The 23,368-nt window shown below is 35.4% G+C and overlaps 3 protein-coding genes across 11 annotated transcripts; all 3 read left to right on the forward strand.

The window, feature by feature from the left end:
* Nucleotides 1-21: 21 nt before the first annotated feature.
* Nucleotides 22-16,408, forward strand: LOC140978028 (DEAD-box ATP-dependent RNA helicase 27-like). 8 transcript variants are annotated; one of them, XR_012175511.1, is made up of 13 exons: nt 22-124; nt 580-1,036; nt 1,756-1,941; nt 2,279-2,464; nt 3,533-3,616; nt 3,981-4,022; nt 4,217-4,288; nt 4,378-4,677; nt 5,084-5,122; nt 14,754-14,858; nt 15,049-15,110; nt 15,220-15,345; nt 15,946-15,962. XR_012175511.1 is itself a non-coding variant. In XM_073442757.1 (13 exons), the coding sequence occupies exons 2-13, from the start codon at nt 698-700 to the stop codon at nt 16,123-16,125; spliced, it is 1,746 nt and encodes a 581-aa protein (XP_073298858.1). In that variant the 5' UTR covers nt 22-124; nt 580-697; the 3' UTR covers nt 16,126-16,408. The 8 variants fall into 8 exon arrangements, 6 of the variants coding, with proteins under 6 accessions (XP_073298858.1, XP_073298859.1, XP_073298860.1 ...); XR_012175510.1 differs by lacking the exons at nt 14,754-14,858; nt 15,049-15,110; nt 15,220-15,345; nt 15,946-15,962 and adding exons at nt 5,217-5,321; nt 5,398-5,572; nt 5,678-5,803; nt 6,417-6,526; XM_073442757.1 differs by having other exon boundaries at nt 15,033-15,110; nt 15,211-15,345; nt 15,946-16,408.
* LOC140978897 (uncharacterized) lies at nt 8,012-9,390 on the forward strand. The gene is made up of 3 exons (XM_073444136.1): nt 8,012-8,252; nt 8,534-8,599; nt 8,694-9,390. Exons 1-3 carry the CDS (start codon nt 8,012-8,014, stop codon nt 9,089-9,091), a joined length of 705 nt encoding a protein of 234 aa, XP_073300237.1. The 3' UTR covers nt 9,092-9,390.
* A 475-nt stretch (nt 16,409-16,883) lies between the features above and the next one.
* Nucleotides 16,884-23,368, forward strand: LOC140978027 (uncharacterized). Of its 2 annotated transcripts, XM_073442755.1 has the most exons (8): nt 16,884-17,120; nt 17,909-18,304; nt 18,587-18,642; nt 18,737-19,129; nt 19,744-21,067; nt 22,427-22,521; nt 22,959-23,103; nt 23,267-23,368. In XM_073442755.1, the coding sequence occupies exons 1-8, from the start codon at nt 16,937-16,939 to the stop codon at nt 23,272-23,274; spliced, it is 2,601 nt and encodes an 866-aa protein (XP_073298856.1). In that variant the 5' UTR covers nt 16,884-16,936; the 3' UTR covers nt 23,275-23,368. The 2 variants fall into 2 exon arrangements, 1 of the variants encoding a protein (XP_073298856.1); XR_012175509.1 differs by lacking the exon at nt 23,267-23,368 and having other exon boundaries at nt 22,416-22,521; nt 22,959-23,105.

The raw sequence follows: 23,368 nt of genomic DNA on the forward strand, positions 1-23,368 counted from the left end.
GTCAAAAAGTGACCCATATCAGCTAAACCTCAGAAAAAACTTCGCCCTGACAGCCGTTGAAGCTGAAACAAAGCTCCAGACATCGTTACTGCAGCTGCCTTCAAAGTTTAAACCAAGTTTTCAGGTAACGACATTTGCGATTTTGGAGCAAGATTAACGCGGGAAGTCGAAGAATCGAGCGTCTCTTCGGTGATATAAGACATTCACGCTTCATTATTTGATTCGAGGCCCGATTTCTAATTTGTTTTCGGATGTAGAATGTTATAAGCATTAGGAAATAAAGTATTTGGGCGTTGAAATATGATCTTTAAAATTTTATACCTGTGTTGATTTTTTGGGTTATGCTTTGAATCTAAGATTTGTCTGTGGATTTTAATTTGAATTTTAATAAGGATTAAATTCTTAGAGTTCAATTCTGTGTTTCAAAAGCCAACAGTACACTTTGAGCTTAAATTTTTAGTTTTTTTTTCAAGTATTGAAAATTAGTAAGTTTAAGTTGAAATCTGTTTACATGATTAATTAAGCATTTGAAAACTCTTATTTGATTTCACTTGCTGAAAATGCATCCTCCCCCGGCAGCGATATCTAGCCTCGGACCTGTGTGTTTCTCTTCTGCGAAGAAGCTCTGCAAACTCAGCAACGAGTAACGGCAGATATTGAAGAAAACACAACTGTAGAAGCCTCTGAAAATATAGCCATGGATCCCATAAGCAAAAATAGAAAAAGAAAGAGAGACAGAAAGAATACAGGAGCAACTCCACAACCCCACACAGAAGTTGTGGCAGAAGTATCTGCTCAGGCAGAACAGGGAGAACAAGAGGCACTAGGTTATAAGGAAAAAAAGGAGAAGAAGGTGAAGAGAAATGAAGAAAAACAGGGTGAGGGAGAAAAGGAGGAGGTGGAGGAGGAGGTTGGTTTGGGGGGACGGTTGAAGAGTGGATCTGGGATTATGAGCACGGAGGCGTTTGTGGACATGACACTCTCAGAACCCACCATTAATGCTATCAAAGATTTAGGTTTCAAGTATATGACTCAGGTGCCAAATTTAATCTTGGGAGCCACTCCTTTTACCGATGATTTTATATAATTGTTTGCTATCTTTGGAGCGACAAAATTCTTGTTTCCTAGTTTCCTGGTTCCTAGACTAATAATAGAGCTTAATTTTGAAGTTAAATTATTTATGGTGCACATTGTTTTGGGTCATGATCTTGATAAATCAGGAGTGAGCGTACGCAAGATAGACAGTAACCTCTCAAATGCTAACTTACAGGTGAAAAATTGCAGGGTTTTAGCAAAGATGCTTCAAATTCCTAAATCTTCCTCTTGATAAACGGTATAAAGGATCTGCCTGTTTAGATAGAAATGGATAGCATGAAATGTAAAGTGGAAATGCTGAATGTAATGGAAAATATTTTATAGTTGGTCACAAGTATCCCTTGTTAAGCTGAATTATATACCGGAATAATAGAATTATCCTGAACATTTGGTCTTGAAGTTCCACAAATAATTTAATATCTAGCTTTCCTAAATTGATTGATTGTGGGTGAAATCGATTGGGTTGGTTGAGAGGTTTATGAAACTTTTGGTACCCCACTTCTTCAGTTTATGATGATTAGTCATTTAAATTTCTATATATCAATTTTTTAATCCCAAATCTAATACTTCGCTCTTCTAGTTATCAAATTATCAGATATCAAGCATCACCATTTTTACTACTGAATTTTTGTTTGTTTATTGTTTTCAAATCAAATGAAGATCCAAGCAAGAGCAATACCTCGACTTTTGGAAGGCAAAGACATTCTAGGAGCTGCAAGGACAGGTTCGGGGAAAACCCTTGCCTTTTTGGTACCAGCTGTTGAATTGTTGCATCATATCCACTTTACACCTCGAAATGGAACTGGTGTTGTTGTCATTTGTCCAACTAGAGAGTTGGCCATACAGGTACACATGCTGTTTTATTTGTTTTTAATTTTTTGTTTTGATATGTTGCAGTTGAGTATTTACACAGTTAATGCAAGAGATTGTGCGTTACTTGTTATGGATTTCATTCATTTCTTATATGTGAATATATGTTTTTTTTATAAGAAATTGAGTTTCCCAGTTAAGTTTCCTGGAACAGTTCTATCGATGTTGCTTTGCAGCAGGTTCTCAGTTTTCCTGAAACATCTCAATTATGATCAGTTGAAAAGGAATATCTGCATCTCAGAGTTTGTGATACTTAAATTCTTTATACTAATATATTTGATATTCTGCATTATTATTCGGCTCAATAATGCAGACACATGCCGTGGCAAATGACCTTCTGAAGTATCATTCACAGACACTTGGTTTAGTTATTGGTGGTGCAGCGCGAAGAGGGGAAGCCGAGCGTATCGTCAAAGGAGTGAATCTTCTTGTGGGAACTCCTGGTCGACTTCTTGACCACCTTCAAAATACTAAAGGTTTTATCTATAAAAACCTAAAGGTACTATTTTCCCTTTAAATAGTTGTTACTTGATTGTTGTTTCTCACATTGTAAGCATAGTCGTCCTATCCATGTTTGTCTGTTCTTCTATCAGAATAGTTGGAGCACTTTTTCTTTTTATCGGCCTGCATTTTATGCTCTCTCTAACACAGAGATTTTCAAAATGCTAACCATTTGATTCAGTTTTGCTAATCTAATTCAAATTAATGATGACAAACTTGCACATTGGATTCTTGCTAGAATGAACTAATTGGAAGAGGCCCTCGTAATCTTTAGAATATCAGTCGCAAAATCATGTCTCAGGTGCCAGAAATTCTCTTGGTTAAGTAACAAAAAACTTTCCTATCATGTGTGGACCTCTAGTCCGTTTTTTGTAATTAAAAGCCTTTATTAATATAATCTAGTTTCCTATATCACAAAAAATAACAAAAAACTTTCCACTGGTAACTGATGATTGATTTGTGTTTGTCTTTCCTCTTGGGGCGTCCGGTGAGCTGTGTGCCATTTTGAGTTAATTCAACTATGATTCTTGAAGGTTCTGTTTTTCTGTTGTTAATGAGCACACATTAGGACTTTTTGGGGTTTATCAGGATCAATACTATGAGCTTCCGGAATACAGTGGGCCAGCGTTCATCCCGAGCCAAGATCGAACTCTCCATGAGATTTAATCAAAAGATTCATGTCTTGAAATTGGGAGATTTTTAACTTCTTGCTGTCCCAATTTTTTATCGACTAGTCCTTGGGATTATATATTTTTATTGGATTAGTTGTAGTTTATCAGCACATTTGTGAGCATGTGAAATAACTCACACGCTTTGAATTTTGAACAACTCTAAACTGTGTTGATTAATTGAAAAAATGAAATGATGATATGACATTCTTTGAGAAAAGTTTCATTCTCTATATGATCTTTTTCAAGGGCACGCCTATAATTTGGATCCCCATGATCCCCACTGCCCTGCCTCCCCACAAAATGAGAAAGCCCAAAATACACAACCTAACACCGTCACAATAACACTCTTTCTTTACTAGTGTTTTAACCTTTAACTTTATTTGTTGGATTTGCAGTGCCTTGTGATTGATGAAGCTGACAGGATTTTAGAAGCTAATTTTGAAGAAGAAATGAAGCAAATCATTAAAATCTTGCCGAAGGTATCTATGCCAATGAGGTTGACAGACTTATTTGTTTCTAAAATTGCGTTTTCACTCGCTTTAGAGATTTAAGTTAGTTGTTGTCAGCCCTTTTCCCACTTAGCATGTTCAAAGAATATAAACATTAAATTTTCTTCTCTTACCAAATTTTTTAAGTTTTAGGTTCTATTATATCATGGGATTGCAATAATTCAAATTATGTTTGCAAACTGTTGTACATTTGGGCTTAGAAATTGTGTAAAAATTTTATGTTCTTTTTACGCGCGGAGGCAACTACTAGGTAACTAGTACAGTAATTGTTTCTGGAACACTTCAGCATTGTCCTTCATTCGTGTATTTAAATGACAAACTACTTATCATGCAGGCAAGACAGACAGCTCTTTTCTCTGCTACACAAACGAATAAGGTATAAATATTTCTTTCTGCTAGAGGAAGATTGTCTGTTTATTTTAGAAATGTTAAAAAAAATTGATTTTGGAACTGGCATGAAAAATAAGATTTGTTTGGTTTGCATAAGCTTCGGAAACATTTTGACTCCTACCTCAAAAGAGCTTTTGACATATTGTCAGGACTTAAAAGGAAATTTATTTTCAATTTTAGGTCCAGGATCTTGCACGATTATCATTTCAAACGTCCCCTGTTATCATCGACGTGGATGATGGAAGAAAGAGGGTATATCAACATATTTTTATTTTTATTATCTTTGCTCTGCCAATAGCCTTGATTTTATTCATTACCAAATATGACAATAATTGGTACAGGTGACCAATGAAGGGTTGCAACAAGGATTCTGTGTCATCCCAAGTGCTAAGAGATTTAGTCTTCTATATTCATTCTTAAAGAGGAACCTGTCAAAGAAAATAATGGTTTTTTTCTCATCATGTAATTCTGTCAAATTCCACTCGGAACTTCTTAGATATATTCAGATAGATTGTCTTGACATCCATGGCAAGCAAAAGCAGCAGAAGCGAACCTCTACTTTTTTTGATTTTTGCAAAGCCGAGAAGGGAATCTTACTGTGTACAGATGTAGCTGCTCGTGGTCTGGATATCCCTGCAGTGGTATGTCATGTCGCTATACTAAACCTACTATTTCTGCCGAATAGTAATAAAGGACTGCAGAGAAAATAAGCAGATGAATGTTGGGAGTATAAAGTGAGGAAAAAATTGAAATTGAAAAGGAGAGAGTGGTTGTCTTAGTATTCAATGTTTACAAGGTTGTTGAAAAGAGTTCAAGAATCGTGATCCTCTTTCTTCTTTCAACAAATTACCTCTTAGCCTTAGTTATTGTTTGATTGATTGTTTCAGTGCAGAACAAATGCATAACTTGCAGAAATTTATAAAGTCTAACAAACAAGAAACATTTTCAAGGTTAATGTGAGGTTTTACTCGATCAGGGTTTCGCCCCCCCTCTTTCTAGTTTGTATTTGATTTTGAACTGAAGGTTTTTGTCTATTTGTATTGGTAGGATTGGATTGTGCAGTTTGATCCTCCAGATGAGCCTAAGGTACTAAAAAACTTTCTATACCAAGTACATTTGCCATTTAATCTTGGGTGTTCCTTAGATCTCTTAGCTAGTGGTTTTCTGTTGCTACTTTTAGGAGTACATTCACAGAGTTGGTCGAACCGCTCGCGGGGAAGGTGCAAAAGGAAATGCCTTGCTTTTCTTGATTCCAGAGGAGTTACAGTTTCTTCGATATCTTAAGGTTTGAATGACATTTTTTATTGGAAATATTGTAATATATAAGGAAATAGGTTTGTGACATACTCTGTTTGAGCTAGGTTTATGATGTTGATTGGATAAAAAACAAAGGAAAGTCTTTTGGAGCTATTTTATTTTGTCTTACTATCTTTTCTTTGTTGAAAATATCTTCACCGGCTATCTCAGGCTGCAAAAGTCCCAGTCAAAGAGTATGAGTTTGATCAGAAGAAGCTAGCAAATATTCAGTCTCACCTGGTAGTTGCTTACAAGCCTTCATTTCATTATTCCTAAAATGTCTCATCAAATTTATTTCTGAAGTTAAATGGAATTTAAATAATTGCAAGTATCTAATGGATGCAGGAAAAGTTGATTTCCAACAACTATTATTTGAACAAGTCAGCTAAAGATGCATATAGATCTTACATATTAGCTTACAATTCCCATTCTATGAAGGACATCTTCAATGTTCACCAGCTTGATCTTCAGGTGTGTACTGGGTTTTTGTGCTGGAGCATCTTATCTTGTACAACTTATATATTTTGTAGGAGTAATTGATAGCATTAGCGTTGGCCATTAAAGATTAAATTTTAGTGTGGAAATCTCGGATCAAGGAATCTGGATAGTGTCCTTGACAATATAAAGATTGAAATTCTCAAAATAACATGCGTTTGCATTACTAGAATGCTAGAGAAATGGATTACGGAATATTCATATAATTCCCATATTGTAAAATGATATTGCTTCTGATGAAATTCATCGTAGTATACTACTAGTATCCTATGTAATGCCAACTCTAAACTACAACTGGAAAAGGCGAAGAAAAAAGATGGAAACCAGAAATAGTGAACACATTAAGGAATGTCAGCCACCTGATCATTCTGCAATGAACTTATAATTCAGTCCATGTACTGCAAATTTGAATTGGAGGTCAAATGTGTAGTTGAGCTTCTTGAGGCTCTGCTCAGTTTCAGTGATTGAATGATCCAAGCAATTTAGCATCTCGTGTTTGCTTTCCATAACCACGAATATTTATGCGTGATCATGTTGAAGGCTTCACATTCATCTTCTTACATATGAATATATGATTCTTTTTTTGCAGGCTGTGGCTGCTTCATTTGGTTTTAATTCTCCTCCAAAAGTAAATTTAAACATTGATAGCAACGCATCCAAGTTCAGGAAAAAAACACGAAATGCGGAAGGCAGTCGGCACGGATTCAACGAGAGCAACCCGTTTGGAAAGAAAGACAGAGATGACATACGACAGTTTGTCAGACATTAACATTCAATCCAACTATATGCTTCTCTTGCAAACGGCTCTTCGGTTTTGAAGTCGTAGATCTTAAGATAATTTTTGTAGGTTTAGATATGTTGTCATCTTGAAAACTGAAGCATTATGCAACTGTCAAGTTTCACTTCTTTTTAGAGTCAGGTTGGTTCCGTTGTTCACTTTAACCATTTGGCCAATCGTTCTCAAGCAATATAATTTGGCCCCGTGCGAGTGCGATTTTGATCTCTATCCAATATGTATTCCAGCTACCTTGTCTGTATTTCTTCCTTCATTGCGCCCTTGTACGCGAATTCTATTTTGTTGGTTTGAGAATACAATTTTACTTGATGGCACTGGGGAGTCCAGTCGTCTGACTTGGGCATTCTTTTTTCTGACTTGGTCAACATGACAAATATCAATTTTTCAGCACAATAAGGGTTTAAGAAAATCTATACGCATTTCATGTGGTTGTATCTCGAAATCGGAGGTGCTGAATCGGGCTCAGACTACGTACTAAATGCTTCCAGAATTGACAATTTGATTTAAATTTATTAAATAAATGACATCCATCTACTAATCCTCACGGACACTTTAATGGGTCTATTATCAAAGGGACACATTCCTTTGCTCTATTTGGTGACAAATTATTAAAAATTAAATTTATGAAACATTATAAATAAACAAAACACAATAAACCAACCAAGATAAAATATTCGATTCATCTATTTTTTGAAGAACATTTATATATACTAGTACACCGACGCAGTCGGTTATCCCATGGTAGCATTACTCAATGACTCCTCCAGCCCAGGCACTGGAGTTTGTGCATCCCCAGACTCGAACCTAAGATCTCCTGGACATATAGATACTTAGCACAAGTCTGGTACCAATTGTGTTGCGTGCTTGTACGATATTTTTTATAATTTATGTGGTTTATATTTAAATGAAGATCAAAATATAATTATAAGAAATAGTGAGTGACTACACTGTAATTTTGATATATGAATTAAAAAAATAAATAAAAAAAAAATAAAAAAAACTAAGTAAGAATTGAACCTACAACCTCATGGATACAAAACAAATATTTTATCCGCTAAACTACATGTGACTTACATTAATTTTTTAACACTTTATTGATATATATAATTAATAAAACAGATCATGAAACCAAAAGTTAGTTACTCTAAAGGTCTCTTCTTTAATAATATAGTATATATATGTGTGTGTGTGAGCACTACTCCTCTTTTAAATAAAACTAATCTTCTCAAACAATTTCATGTTAATTTTAGTTTATTTGATCAACTACACACTTTGTGAGCACTGTTTTTTTTTTTTTTTTTAAAATAAAATAACTCTTCTCAAACAATTTCATATTAATTTTTATTTTATTTGATCAATTTTTAAAAAATAACAAAATATTTAATTTCATGATTACATTAATAATAAACTGTTTTACTAACTCCAAATTTTACAAGAAATTTTTTTTGTCCTCGGTGCTTTTTGTCAGGACACTTTCACCTGATGAACTTCCGCTAAAATCTTTAACCACTCCTGAAGGGTTGAATGATTCCCTTGATTCAACTGATAAGGCTGTTCTTCTCCTAGAATTTTGTGGATGGATTCCAAGATTACTAGCCAAGGGCAATATCAAGGCTGAAAGTGATCTAGGTATGTTTCGCCTTCATTTGTTTGTGATTTTTCTTCGGTTCTATAGTTTTTGGGTTTGTGTCAACGTTATCAAATCAAAATATATTAAACGGCTAAGCTTCTATACCTCACGCGTATCTACCTTATTTAAGGTATTATCTTCATTTATTGCGTGACTTATTTGAGGAGTTTGCAAAAGTTCCTTCCTTAAATTGATTGGATTTTACGTCATCAATGTTATCCTTTTTTAGAGAAGTATCTAAATTTCCTTGCACAAATTGCTGAAAAGACATTTCTTGAAGGTAATCTTGGAACTGATGATGGAATTCCGGCATCAGAAGAGAATAATGACGGAAAGGTGGATGGTGGTTAGTAAATTCACATCATTCAGACGTTTTTAGAGGGAACAATGTGCTTAATTAGTAATTTCTCTTCTGATTCAACTTAAATAGTGAATTGTAGATGACGAGCTCAATTTGGGTATGGACAGCGGATTCAGTGGTTTTTCTTGGCTGAGCCAGTTTACCTCTGTAAATGATAGTCTTATGAAGGAGGCAGAGAATTTGACATTTCGTTCTGGAGCCTCCTGTAGTGTAGATGAGTTCCAGCATTTTAAATTGTTCTTGAAAAAGTTCATTGTATTTGCTAGGGAGTTCTTCATACCTCGTGAAAGGCATCGTTTTGCGCTGGTTAATGACAAATCACTTGTTCCATCGCCAAAAGTTGAAGAGTCAAATTTATGGTTGACGGCAGTGTATTTTTCTGGATGTCCAAGTTGTTCAAAGGTTCTCAGAGAAGGCGATGAGCTGAGAACTATAATGCAACACCCCTTACCTGTTTTTGGAAGCAAGATTTTTTGAAAAAGCTTTTACTTAATGCCTCTGTCTTTTTTCTAATATCTATATTCATGATTTATGCTTGGTGTCCTGTTGATGTTAGATTTATGAATGCTGGTTTGGTGTTTTAACATGGTTTGCTCATGTTATGGCTTTTCATTTGAAGCATTGTCTCACTCGAGCAGTAATTCTTAATCATCAACCTTCTTGAAATGGAAAGCTCTATAATCACATCCTTTGCAAATGTTGCTTTGGTCTCTGATTGTAGATTCCTAAAAACATAGTGACCATTGCCTTATCATATAAATTTTTTCACCACAATGGCGATAGACCTCCAACAAAATTTCTCCACTTGATTGGTAAAACTATTACTTCTTAAACTCCATTTAGAGTACTATGCGTAGAAGGAAAAACAAAATAAGTTTTGTTCACATAATCACATTTTATTTGTAGTGCAGTTATTATATCTCCAATATCCTTTCACCAACTAATATTCTCGTCCTGTTTCTGACATCCCTTATAAACGATCAGACGGTGAAAACACAACTCTGGGGATGATTTTCCACATGATCTGCAGGATTTTTTTTTGGGTTTTGGGAAGTGGTTGAAACAAAAAAGTCAGGAGGGTGTATCTACCTTCACTATTAGCAAGAGCCGGTGCAACTTCACTGTTAGTCTTCTCACACACCTTAGTGGTATCCTCAAATAAAATTGTAATTTAGCCATGCTTGTCAAAGTTTTTAGCACTTGGGATGACACAGAATCCTTGTCGCAACCCTTCATTGGTTACCTGTACCAATTATTGTCATATTTTGTAATAAATGAAATCAAGGATGTTGGGAGAGCAAAGATAAGAAAAAATAAATTATGTTGGTATGTCATCTTCCTTCCATCATCCACGTCGATGATTACAGGGGACTTTTGAAATGATAATCAAGCAAGATCCTGGACCTAAAATTGAAAATAAATCGAGTTGTTTCAAAGTCAATTAGTCAAAGTCAACTATCCACTGACTCAAATTTTTGGGGAAACAACTAGTTGTGGGTTCACAACTCGTGTGACTCGAGAAAAAATATGTCTTTTATATGGCCTTACCCTTAATTATCTTCATTCTATGTATCAACTCATTGATCATAAGAACGTTAGAAATCTTTTTTGATCGAAACTATTGAATCATGGTAAAAGCGCTAATAACATCGTCTCATGATTCCCTATGTATTACCGATAGTGCCTGCAAGAACTAGCAGGTTATGGTCAACATACATTACAGTCCCTTCATTTCATATATCACGATCGAATCTACAACCATTGGTATATCGAGAGTTGCATATGAATTCGATAATTATGTGATGTATCTTTGAATGATCACAGTGGTATCACATGTGCAAGTAGAGAACCATTTTACCCTAAAGCACATCTCATACTCTGGATAGAAATTTCATGTACTAATAACTCATCAAATCACATAAGTTTTTTGTGAAAGAGTTCCAAAAATTTAATACTAAGATATGCACTGATATAGTTCCGCTTTGTTTTTGTTTGTTTTTTTATAATTTTTTTTGCTTTCTTTTCCTTAGCATTGTTGTGACAATATGATTGAAAATGACCAATCAGATGAGCTCAAAAGCATGCTCATATGCTTTTCTCGGAAAATCCAATTGCTTATGATCTCTAGAACTGATGTGACCCGAGTTGCTGAGATGCTGGATTTCATCGGACTGAGTGACGTGCTGGTCATTCCTGCATATCGTTGTCCCGTGTCAGTCACGAAGGTTTTGGAAGTATTTCCCTGATTTATTTTTATGTATATTGTGTTAACTATTTTTTGACTTGATGATAGGGCATCCATCATTTCTTTGTCCACGAGCAAAATGAGAAGCCTAAATATGATCTTTTGCTTGATATGTTTCGTGCTTTTACGGTCTCCAAAGTTATTGTATTTCGCAACTCTAACAGTCAGGTTTAACTTTTTATGCCAATGTTTTCAATTTTTTTTTAATATATATGTGATTTTATTGATCAAGATTGTGCTGTGTTCTGTGGCAGGTTAGTAGGCCACTAAAAAAGATGCAAAAAACAACTTTAAAATTTTAGAGATGAACGGTACACCAGTAGAGGAGCGTCGGCGACGAATGGAATAATTAAGCTTCAAGAAATTCCTTATAACGATGGATGCTTGTGCGTATGAACTTGTGGATGAGGAAGTTAGTTTAATTCTCTTTATCAGTAATATTAATTCATTCATTTATGAAGTCGTTTCTAACTTTTGTTAGTCTTTGTAGGTTATTTTGGTGATCAACTATGATCTTCCCGTCCACGCTCGGCATTACGTTCATCGCATTGGGTGGCGCGGGCTCTTTTTTAGCCATTCTTTGTCTTGTTATCCATTTTTGTTACTTTTATAGTAGTTGCTCAATGTCGTGGGTCTAACTAACACGTTTAACGATGATATACAGATTACTGTGATAAATTTTGTTGGTGAAGAGGACATGAAAATGGTCCAACAGATCGAGAAGATCTAGAAGATCAAGATTGATCAAATGCCATCGAATGACCATGATGCTTTAAAGTTCTGCTGAAAAATTTATTTGCATTTTGGATACTGTGAGAAAATATAAATGACTCTCAGTTACATTAATACTCCTAGTTCTGTTCGCATTTAGAAGCACTTGAAATATGATACGAGGACTTTTCGAGAACCCTGCATTAGATGATGTAGTTTTATTTGATGTGTACTTTGTGCATAGATGTTTCAAAACCACATGTTTACGTTATGCTATGCATCATATGAATTAGATATTTGTCTTGTGCTCCACAAAACCGTTGAATTTTTGGCAAACACTTGTTTGTATGTTGTGGTAGTAATTTAATTTGCAAGACAAGTGTGTTCCTTCACAAACTAGGCATGTCATACAAATAGGTTGATCAAAGAATTTAATATCTTGTATGTACACACTATCAAATACTAGAAATGCTTGTTCAGACCATGTATATTAGGACATGTATATCAAAAGAGTAGCTTGCCAAAGATTGACCAAAAATCCCGAAAAGTCCTCATATCATATTTCAAGTGCTTCTAAAGGCGAACATAATCGAGAGTATTAATGTAACTGAAAGTCATTTCTATTGTCTCACAGTATCCAAAATGCAAATGAATTTTCCTGCAAACATTAAATACAAAAATCAGTCCCTTACAGTAGCATCATGTACGTTTGGTGACATTTGATCAATCTCGATCTTGTAGATCTTCTCGATCCATTGGATCATCTTGCTGTCATCTTCACCAACAAAATTTATCACAGTAACCTGTATATCATCGTTAAAAGCGTTCGTTAGACTCAGGACATTGAGCAACTACTATAGAGTAACAAAAATGGATAACGAGACAAAGAAAAAGGAAAATCAATTACATGGCTAGAAAAGTGCCTGCGCCACCCGTTGCAATGAACGTAATGCCGAGCGTGGACGAGAAGATCATAGTTGATCACCAAAATAACCTACAGACTACAAAAGTTAGGAACCAATTTCATAAATGAATGAATTAATATTACTGACAAAGAAAATCAAACTCACCTCTTTATCTACAAGTTCGAATACACAAACATCCGTCATGATAATGAATTTCTTGAAGCTTAATTTTTCCATTCGTTGCCGACCCTCTGCTGGTGTATTTCGATTCATCTCTAAAACTTTAAAGTTGTTTTTTGTATCTTTTTTCGCAGCCTAGTAACCTACCACAGAACACAACACGATCTTGATAAATAAACTCACAGAAATATTAAAAAAATTGAAAACATTGGCAAAGAAAGTTAAACCCGACTATTAGAGTTGCAAAATACAATAACTTTGGTAACTGTAAAAGCGCAAAACATATTAAGCGAAACATCATATTTAGATCTTTTTTTTTTGCTCGCGGATGAAGAAATAACGGATGACCTATTATCAAGTCAAAAAAAGGTTAACACAAAATCCGTAAAAATAAATCAATGAAATACTTCCATAACCCCATGACTGACATTAGACAACGATATGCAATAATGACCAACTCGTCATTTAGTCCGATGAAATCCAACATCTCAACAACTCTGAGCACATCAGTTCTAGGGATCTCAAGCAACCATATTTTCCGAGAAAAGCATCTGAGTATGCCTTTGAGCTCATCTGAGTGGTTATTTTCAATCATATCGTCATAGCAATCCCGAGGAAAAGAAAAAAAATTTATAAAAAAAAACAAAAGCAAAGAGGAACCGTATCAACGCATATCGTCGTATTAAATTTTTGGAACTTTGTCACAAAAATCTTATGTGATTTGTTGAGTTAATAATGTATAAAATATCTGGCCAGAGTATGAAATGTGCTTTAGGGTAAAATGTTTCCCTAATTGCACATGTGATACCACAATGATCACTCAAAGGTACATCACATGATTATCGAATTCATATGAAACTCTCAATATATCATGGTTGCATATTCGATCTGGATATATGAGATGAATGAATTGTAATGTATGCTAGTCATAACCTACTAGTTCTTGCAGAAACTATTGGTAATATCTAGGGAATCATGAGACTAGGGCTGGGAAAATATACCGAAATATCGAAATACCGTACCGAAAAAATACCGAAATTACCGAAAAAATCGATATACCGAAAATTCCGTACCGAAATTTTCGGTATCGGTATCGGTATGTAATTATTTTTTTTCGGTATTTCGGTATATACCGAAAATAATTTTTTTATTATTTTTTTTAAAATTTAATTAAAAAAAAAAAAAAAAATGTCGGTATACCGATAATATTTTTGGTATACCTATCGACATTTTTTCGGTATACCGACAAAATTTTCGGTGTCGGTACGGTAACTGATATGAACTTTTTCATATCGAAAATTCGGTATACCGAATATGCGGTATACCTCATTTCCGGTATCAGTATCGGTATGGAAAAATTCCATACCGATATTTACGGTACGGTATACGGTACCGTAGTTCGGTACGGTATACCGTACCGTACCCACCCCTACATGAGACAATGTTACTATGCGCTCTTACCATGATTCGATAGGTGTAATTAGAAGGGATTCTTATAGTGTATAGGTGTAGAAGCTCGAGGTCTTGATATCCCCACAGTGGTATGTCATGTCACTATTCTATACTACCCAACCTACTATTTCTGCCGAACATGGATAAAGGACTGAAGAGAAAATAAGAAGATGAATGTTGGGAGTCTAAATTAAAGAAAAAATTAAAATTGAAAAGGAGAGAGTGGTTGTATTAGTACCAATTTGAATGTGTTTGAGGTTGCTGAAATAAGTTCAAGAATCTCGATCCTCTTTCTTCTTTCGACAAAGTACCTCTTAGGCTTAGTTATTGTTTGATCGATCGTTTCAGAGCAGAACATATGCATAACTTGCAGAAATTTATAAAGTTTAACAAACAAGCAACATTTTCAAGGTTAAAGTGAGGTTTTACTTGATCAAAATCCCCCCCCCCCCCTCTCTTTTTAGTTTGTATTTGATATTGGACTGAAGCTTTTTTTCTATTTTGTATTGGTACGATTGGATTGTGGAGTATGATCCTCCAGAGGAGCCTAAGGTACTAAACAACTTTCTATACAAAGTACATTTGCTATATAACCATGGATCTTCCCTAGATCTCTTAGCTAGTGGTTTTTTGTTACTACTTTTAGGAGTACATTCACAGGGTTGGTCGAACTGCTCGTGGAGAAGGTGCAAGAGGAAATGCCTTGCTTTTCTTAATTCCAGAGGAGTTACAGTTTCTTCGATATCCTAAGGTTTGAATTACATTTTTTTGTTGGAAATAGTGTAATATATAAGGAAATAGGTTTGTGACATACCATCTGTTTAAACTAGGTTTATGATGTTGATTGGATAAAAAACAACGGAAAGCTTTTTGGAGCTATTTTATTTTGTATTACTATATTTTTTGCTGAAAATATGTTCACCAGCTATTTCTGGCAGCAGAAGTCCCAGTCAAAGGGTATGAGTTTGATCAGAAGAAGCTAGCAAATATTCAGTCTCACCTGGTAGTTGCTTGTTTGCAAGCCTTCATTTCATTATTCCTAAAATGTCTCATCGAATTTATTTCTGAAGTTGAATGGAATTTAAATAATTGTAAGTATCTAGTGGATGCAGGAAAAGTTGATTTCCAACAACTATTATTTGAATAAGTCAGCTAATGAGGCATATAGCTCTTACATATTAGCTTACCATTCCCATTCTACGAAGGACATCTTCAATGTTCACCAGCTTGATATTCAGGTGTGTACTGGGTTTTTGTGCTGGAGCATCTTATCTTGTACAACTTATATATTTTGTAGGAGTAATTGATAGCATTAGCGTTGGCCATTAAAGATTAAATTTTAGTGTGGAAATCTCGGATCAAGGAATCTGGAAAGTGTCCTTGACAATATGAAGATTGAAATTCTCAAAATATCATGCGTTTGCATTACTAGGATGCTAAAGAAATGGATTACAGAATATTCATATAATTCCCATCTTGTACAATGATATTGCGTCTGATTCATCGTAGTATACTACTAGTATCCTATATAATGCCTACTCTAAACTACAACTGGAAAAGGCGAAGAAAAAAGATGGAAACCAGATATAGTGAACACATTAAGGAATATCAGCCACCTGATCATTCTGTTATGAACTTATAATTCAATCCATGTACTACAAATTTGAATTGGAGGTCAAATGTGTAGTTAAGCATCTTGAGGCTCTGCTCAGTTTCAGTGATTGAATGATCCAAGCAATTTAGCATCTCGTATTTGCTTTCCATAACCACGTATATTTATGCGTGATTATGTTGAAAGCTTCACATTCATCTTCTTAGACATGATTCTTTTTTCGCAGGCTGTGGCTGCTTCATTTGGTTTTAATTTTCCACCAAAAGTAAATTTAAATATTTATAGCAATGCATCGAAGTTCCGGAAGAAAACACGAAAAGCGGAAGGCAGTCGGCATGGATTCAACTATAGCAACCCGTATGGAAAGAAAGGCGAAGATGACATACGACAGTTTGTCAGACATTAACATTCAATCCAACTATATGCTTCTCTTGCAAATGGTTCTTCGGCTTATAAGTCATAGATCTTCAGATAATTTTTTTAGGTTTAGATATGTTGTCATCTTGAAAACTGAAGCATTATGCAACTGTCAAGTTTCACTTCTTTTTAGAGTCAGTTTGGTTCCATTGTTCACTTTAACATTTTGGTCCGATCGTTCTCAAATTTGACCCCGTATTTTGATCTCTATCGAACCATGTATTACAGGTACCTTGTCTGTGTTTCTTCCTTCATTTTGGCTTTGACCCTTGTACGTTAATTCTATTTGTTGGTTTGAGAATACAGTTTTACTTCATGCCACTGGGGAGTCCAGTCGTCCGACGTATGTATTTTTTTTTCCTGACTAGGCCAACATAACAAATATCAATTTTTCAGCACAACAAGGATTTTAGTAAATGTATACATATTTGATGTGGTTGTATCTGGAAATCTGAGGGGCCGAATCGGGCTTAGAATTTGTACGAAATGGTTCCGAAATTGGCAATTTGATTTAAATTTATTAAATAAATGGCGTTCTGCTACTAATACTCATCGACACAGCTTTAATGGGTCTATTATTAAAGGGACAATTATTTTGCTCTATTCGGGGACATATGTTATTAAAAATTAAATGTATCGAACATTATATATAACCAAAACACAATAAATCACAGAAAAAATATTGAATTCATTTATTTTTTGACAAAACATTCAATCATCTTTCTTATTCGTGATTTATTATAAATCGCACTGGAAACTGAACTCTTTCTCGAGAAAGATAATCAATCCAACGACATCGTATGTATGCCTACAGCAGACTGCTGCTGCTGCTGCTAGCAGTTGCTCTTTTTTACGCCCACTGTCACGTTTACTGCCGCGTTTCTGACGGCGGCGTTGAGGTCCAATGGCAGATCATCAGTAAATTTAATTACTCCTCTTACATTCGCCTTCATCCGCACGCCCTCCTGATTGTCACCGTGCCATGTATGACATTGTCTTTCTGTTTTTATACTTACGCACACTAATTCCAATATCGAAGCTTGAGTTTCAAGGTTTATGATGCCTGCTTTGTTCATTATTGATAATGGGACAATGAAAGCGTTTTTTTCTTTCCTGATGGTTAAATTAAAGACTGATACAAGCGTTTTGCATTACCGAGTTACCTTAGATTGATTAATTTGTTCCTGTGAAAAATGGAGTGGTGAAGCATTATATGCTGGTGATATTATAATGATTTTGTTGTGAAACATTACCGGGGTCGCCCTGGTTTGATTCGCGGGATCCAACGAGGCCTTCTGATTTGAGATCTCAGGAGCCCTTATGCGAAATTGCTCACCGAGTCTAAGGCTTTTTAGCTCTTGTAAGAAGTACGTAATCTATGTTTAAAGAATTTTGGCTTAGGCTACTAGCCAGATGGTCCACCTCAGAGGTGGTAGTGCACACCAAGTTTGCTACTGGTGTAGCTATCTATAACAAATATTATGACCATTCTTTGGTGGGGAAAGTTCAGCTTTATAAAAAAATTCACAGTGTTGTAGAAGGAGTTGTGGGATCATCTTAGTTTCAACTTTCGAGCTGTGATTTGTGTTATAATACTTTTGGAGCTGTAACATGAGGCACAAGATTAGCAATTTAAAATTTTAAAGTGCATTGTTGCTGATTGTACTATTCCTGGCAGTGCATTTTATGATGATTTTATCTCATTTTCTGTTTGCTTAAATTCTTTCCTGAATTATCTCTGAATATTGGCTGCGACTTCAATTTTTCCCTAGGGTCTGGGGAGTCACGGTCCCTTATGATGGAATTAGCTCATGCAGTTGCCAGGGAACACTTGAGGTTCAACACCTTGAAGCTTATGGTTTTATATAGAAATACAGAAAGAATACTGGCAGATTCACTTGGTGCTAGTCATGGAATTACAATAATATACCACCATGATGCTTTCCCATACAAATATAGGGGAAGACTTCGAGTCCAAAGCATTTTGTCCTCGGTGCATTATGTCATGACACTTTCACCTGAAGAACTTCCTCTAAAATCTTTAACCTCTCCTGAAGGGTTGAATGATTTCCTTGATTCAACTGACAAGGCTGTTCTTCTCCTAGAATTTTGTGGATGGATTCCAAGATTACTAGCCAAGGGCAATATCAAGGCTGAAAGTGATCTAGGTATGTTTCGCCTTCATTTGTTTGTAATTTTTCTCCGGTTCTATAGTTTTTGGGTTTGTGTCAAAGTTATCAAATCAAAATATATTTAATGCCTAAGCTTCTATACCTCATGTGTATCTACCATATTTAAGGTATTATCTTCAGTTATTGCGTGACTTATTTGAGGAGTTTGCAAAAGTTCCTTCCATAAATTGATTGGATTTTACAGCATCAATGTTATTCTTTTTTTAGATCAGTATCTAAATTTCCTTGAACAAATTGCTGAAAAGATATTTCTTGAAGGTGATCTTGGAACTGATGATGGAGTTACCGCATCAGAAGAGAATAATGATGGAAAGGTTGATGGTGGTTAGTTAATTCACATCATTCAGACGTTTTGAGAAGGAATAAAGTGCTTAATTAGTAATTTTTCTTCTTATTCAACTTAAATAGGGAATTGTAGATGACAAGCTCAATTTGGGTATCGACAGCGGATTCAGTGGCTTTTCTTGGCTGAGCCAGTTTACCTCTGTAAATGATAGTCTTATGAAGGAGGCAGAGAATTTGACATTTCGTTCTGGAGCCTCATGTAGTGTAGATGAGTTCCAGCATTTTAAATTATTCTTGAAAAAGTTCATTGTAGTTGCTAGGGAGTTCTTCATACCTCATGAGAGGCATCGTTTTGCGCTGGTTAATGACAAATCACTTCTTCCATCGCTAAAAGTTGAAGAGTCAAATTCATGGTTGACGGCAGTGTATTTTTCTGGATGTCCAAGTTGTTCAAAGGTTCTCAGGGAAGGCGATGAGCTGAGAACTCTACTGCAACAGCCCTTACCTGTTGTGGAGGCAAGATTTTCTGAAAAAGCATTAACTTAATGCCTCTGTCTTTGTTCTAATATCTATAGTCAAGATATATGCTTGGGTCCTTTTGATGTTAGATTTATGAATGCTGGTTTGGTGTTTTAAAATAGTTTGCTCATGTTATGGGCCTTTCATTTGAAGCATTGTCTCACTCGAGCAGTAATTCTTAATCACCAATCTTCTTGAAATGGAAAGCTCTACAATCACATCCTTTGCTAATGTTGCTCTGGTCTCTGATTGTACCTTCACTATTAGCAGGAGCCGGTGCAACTTCACTATCAGTCTTCTCACACACCTTAGTGGTGTCCTCAAATAAAATTGTAATTTAGCCATGCTTGTCAAAGTTTTGGCTTCTTTAGTGCTCTTATTATGTACTGATTAAAGGACAGCATCAACTTTGCACTGTCTGACCTTTCCAATCCTTTTTTATGGCTAGTGGCTACTGATTTAGTTTCATGTTGGCTATGATGTTTTCTTAAGAACATATGAATCACCATGTTGACAACCAGACCTCGTTTTTCTTTGTTATGCCACCCATATGCCTTTTTCCAAACTTAGTTTACTGTTTTTCTTATATATATCTTATTGGTGTTGTGCAGTTGGAAGATGATTTCGGTGTAGCTGAGGCAACTTTACCTGCAAAAAGGCCTTCAGCGCTTCTTTTTGTCGATAGGTCTTCTGACTCGATGCAAATAAGAATCGAGTGTCAGAGGACTCTCAATGCTTTTAGAGAGTTTGTGCAACACTATGAGATATCAAACAATATCCATGGACTAGCCACTGTCCAGCCTGGCAAGTCCACAACTGACACTAAAAGGGCATCATGGAGTACTCTCAAACGTCCTTTTGTCCGAGATTTCCCAGAATCACAAACCTTAGTTCTCAAGGATAAGATGTCTGTAATGATTACGAAGGACGGGAAGCAACTTACTTTGGAAGATTTGGTTTCTGACTTGCAAGGTAGCTCAATGCATGAGATGTTAACTTATGCACTTAACCGAAAGAAAGAAATAAAGTTAAGTTCACTGGCTCAGAATGCGGGCTTTCAGCTTTTATCCACAGACTTTGACGTCAAAGTCGTTGAATCTCTCCCATCAACTAGTGAGGTTCAGCCTGATCTAACTTCGGGGGAAACCCTTGGGGAAAGCATAATTAAAGACACCTTTGATAAAGACAAAAATCAAATATCAGCTATTAGTTCCAATGGGCAGCACGAGGAGCTATCGGATCCTTCTTGTACCGAGCATGTTTCACTGGAAGGCAATGAAGGATGTTTAGATAAAAGCAGTCAATCATCCGTAATATCTGAGGATATCCGTCGGCTTACGAGTATAGCACCTGATAGTGTTCACAATGGGGGTGTTGAGGAGACAAGACTCTTAGAAATAGATGATACCATACAACAAAAATATTTTGGGATTTCTTTCTTCTTTATTGATGGACAAACCAGATTCCTTGAAACTCTAAGTGGCCAAACAAAGATTCCAGCAGTTGTCATAATCGATCCGATAGCTGAGAAACATTATGTCTTGGCTGAGCGATCAATTTTCAACTATTCCATGCTATCTGATTTTGTTAATAATTTCCTAAGAGGAAAGCTTGCTCCATACCAACAATCAGTTCCTACAGTTCCTAGTCCTAGAGAGTCCCCAAGACCACCATTTGTTAATTTGGATTATCACGAGAAAGAATCTATTCCTCTACTAACAGCCCGTACTTTTGCTAAACTGGTTCTGGGTAATAAATCTGATACTGAGAATTCTGATAGTTCATGGGATAGGAACATATTGGTTCTTTTTAGCAACAGTTGGTGTGGGTTTTGCCAAAGGATGGAACTAGTTGTTCGTGAGTTGCATCGAGCAATTAAGGGGTATGCAAAGCTGAAGGCAAATGGTTTGAGGATGGAAAAGCTGACACTGAAAGGTGGTAAATGTTCATTGCTTTTACATCTCTGTTTTTTTTTTTACGTTGATTTCCACTAAGTGTTACCTTAGTTTTCTGTTTTTAGAATGCTCGTCTTTTCTTGAAGATCTATTGCCAGTTCAATCCCATTAATGACAAAGTGGATTTATTAATTGATTTTGTAATGACTAGAATGAAGATGGGAAAAAAATTGAACAACATAAGGTTCTGGAAGTGTTCTAAATCTCTATTCAATCAACACAGATGTTTGAAACCTTTTATAATAATTTGTTATGGGTTAAAACTCATGTTAATAGTAGAAGCTGGCATTTGGCTTCGAGTATAGATTTATTAGTTGCTTTTGAGGGCAAAAATTTGGATCCTATATGCGGTCATTATATCTGTAATGTGGTTTTTCGAGAGGTTTCATCATGGTGTGTTAGAATTTATGATCGAGTTGACTGGCTACACTGAGGACATTTTGATTGGTGAAAGGATGGATGCAATCTATTCCGTGTTAGGAAATCTGAAAGGGAGATAAGCAAAGAGGAGGAAAGAAAGACTAAGTTTTACCTTGTTGATAAGAAACCAAAACGTGGCATCAACCTTATGCATCACAATATACACATGACAATCATAATACTTCTGTACGGACCTAAAATATGATGAGATATAGTTTTAGAACTTGATCATCAACAAAGACTAGTATCTATTCAAATCTTTAACTGAAACCTAAGAACAGAAACCTTGTATAAGCTTAAGAATGCAAATCAATAAAATTAGAATAACTCTGTTTTGTGTTTCGAAGACAAAGTGAACTGCGAGAGAAAGAATCTGACATATAATCTATATATCACTGAAGGACTGTGAATGTGGAACCGTGAGGGACAACTTGCGTAATATTCTCAACTTCTGATATGAGGATGCTGTGAATATTTTGGGTGGTGAACCAAGAAGTGTAATTTTTTCTTGAATTTATAATTCTATGTAAAAACACTCTTAAAGTGCTCCATGAATTTTTAAAGTGCACCTAAGCATGGAAGCTGCACTTTAGGCATAGGCACATCAGCACATGCCCTGTGTTCTTTTGATAACTATGCTTAGCACTAAAATAATTGACTCTATCTATTATATTCGAACTTAATTTCTGTTGGAATTTGATTTTCGAATCATTTATGTTTTAGCATAAAAATTAAGTAATTTTTTTTGCCATAATTGTGTGTGTGTTATTGTTTATGAGAATACATGAATATCAAACAGTTTACCTCTAAGTTTTGTTGTTGGTTCATCCTTTTCTTTTCATCAGTATAGTATGGCTTTATACATGCTGATACATATATTTTATTTGCTGATTCTGATAATTGTTTAGATTTGTGGCAGAGTTTGATGATGATGCCACATTGAGGCTTCCCCTAATTTATATGATGGATTGCTCACTAAATGACTGTGGTTCGATCATAATACCTATCCTGCAGGTGCAAGTTATCTTAGTACTTTTTCAATGATTGTCCTTTTTGTGATGCTTGCTAATTGGAATTGGAGCTAATTATATGAATCCTGCTACTTTGGCTGGTTTTGTTACGTGTGCTGTTTTTCACGCCTATTTATACATCATATTTCCAACTAGCATTTGATCGGTTAGGAATTTATATGGAAATATCTTTTTCACCATAAATTTTTGAGCATGCAAATGGACTGAACACTTCCTTTATGTTTACTTCAATAATTGTTTTTCTCACTTATGAATTCTTTACTAATTGTCACATTTTATTTTTCAAATAAATTTACGTAGTTTGCCGAGCCTTTCTAGCTATCTCAAAAAGTATTTGAGTTTGAAATTATTGTTTTGATTCTTTCAATGTGTGAGATAAATTCCTTTATTGTTTGTTCTCTGATGTGCTTGAATATGCAGAGGGAACTTTATCCGCTTCTATTGTTATTCCCAGCAGAAAGAAAGAAAGATCCAGTGCCTTACGAAGGAGATATAGCAGTATGTGATATCATTAATTTTCTGGCTGGTCATGGGAGCCATGTTCACGATCTTATCATGGACAAAAGTAAGTTTCAACACGGATGATATTTGTCTCTTTTTTCCATACCTTATTAAATGGATGGAATATCCTTTTTTTTATGTCCGGGAATAAATTTATTGCAACTCCGAGACTCTATTAAGTTATCACGAGGTAATCTGACTCATATGTTATTCTTTTACTTGGTTAGGTTATTGACAGCTCCACACTTCTGCCAAAGGAGTTCATCAGGATAAGAGCTTATCTCATGAAGTTCTAGTTAACGGCAGGTTGCAAAACCTAGAACTGAAAA

Source organism: Primulina huaijiensis, chromosome 6, assembly GCF_012295235.1.
Source record: "Primulina huaijiensis isolate GDHJ02 chromosome 6, ASM1229523v2, whole genome shotgun sequence".
In the NCBI taxonomy this organism is placed as follows: Eukaryota; Viridiplantae; Streptophyta; class Magnoliopsida; order Lamiales; family Gesneriaceae; genus Primulina; species Primulina huaijiensis.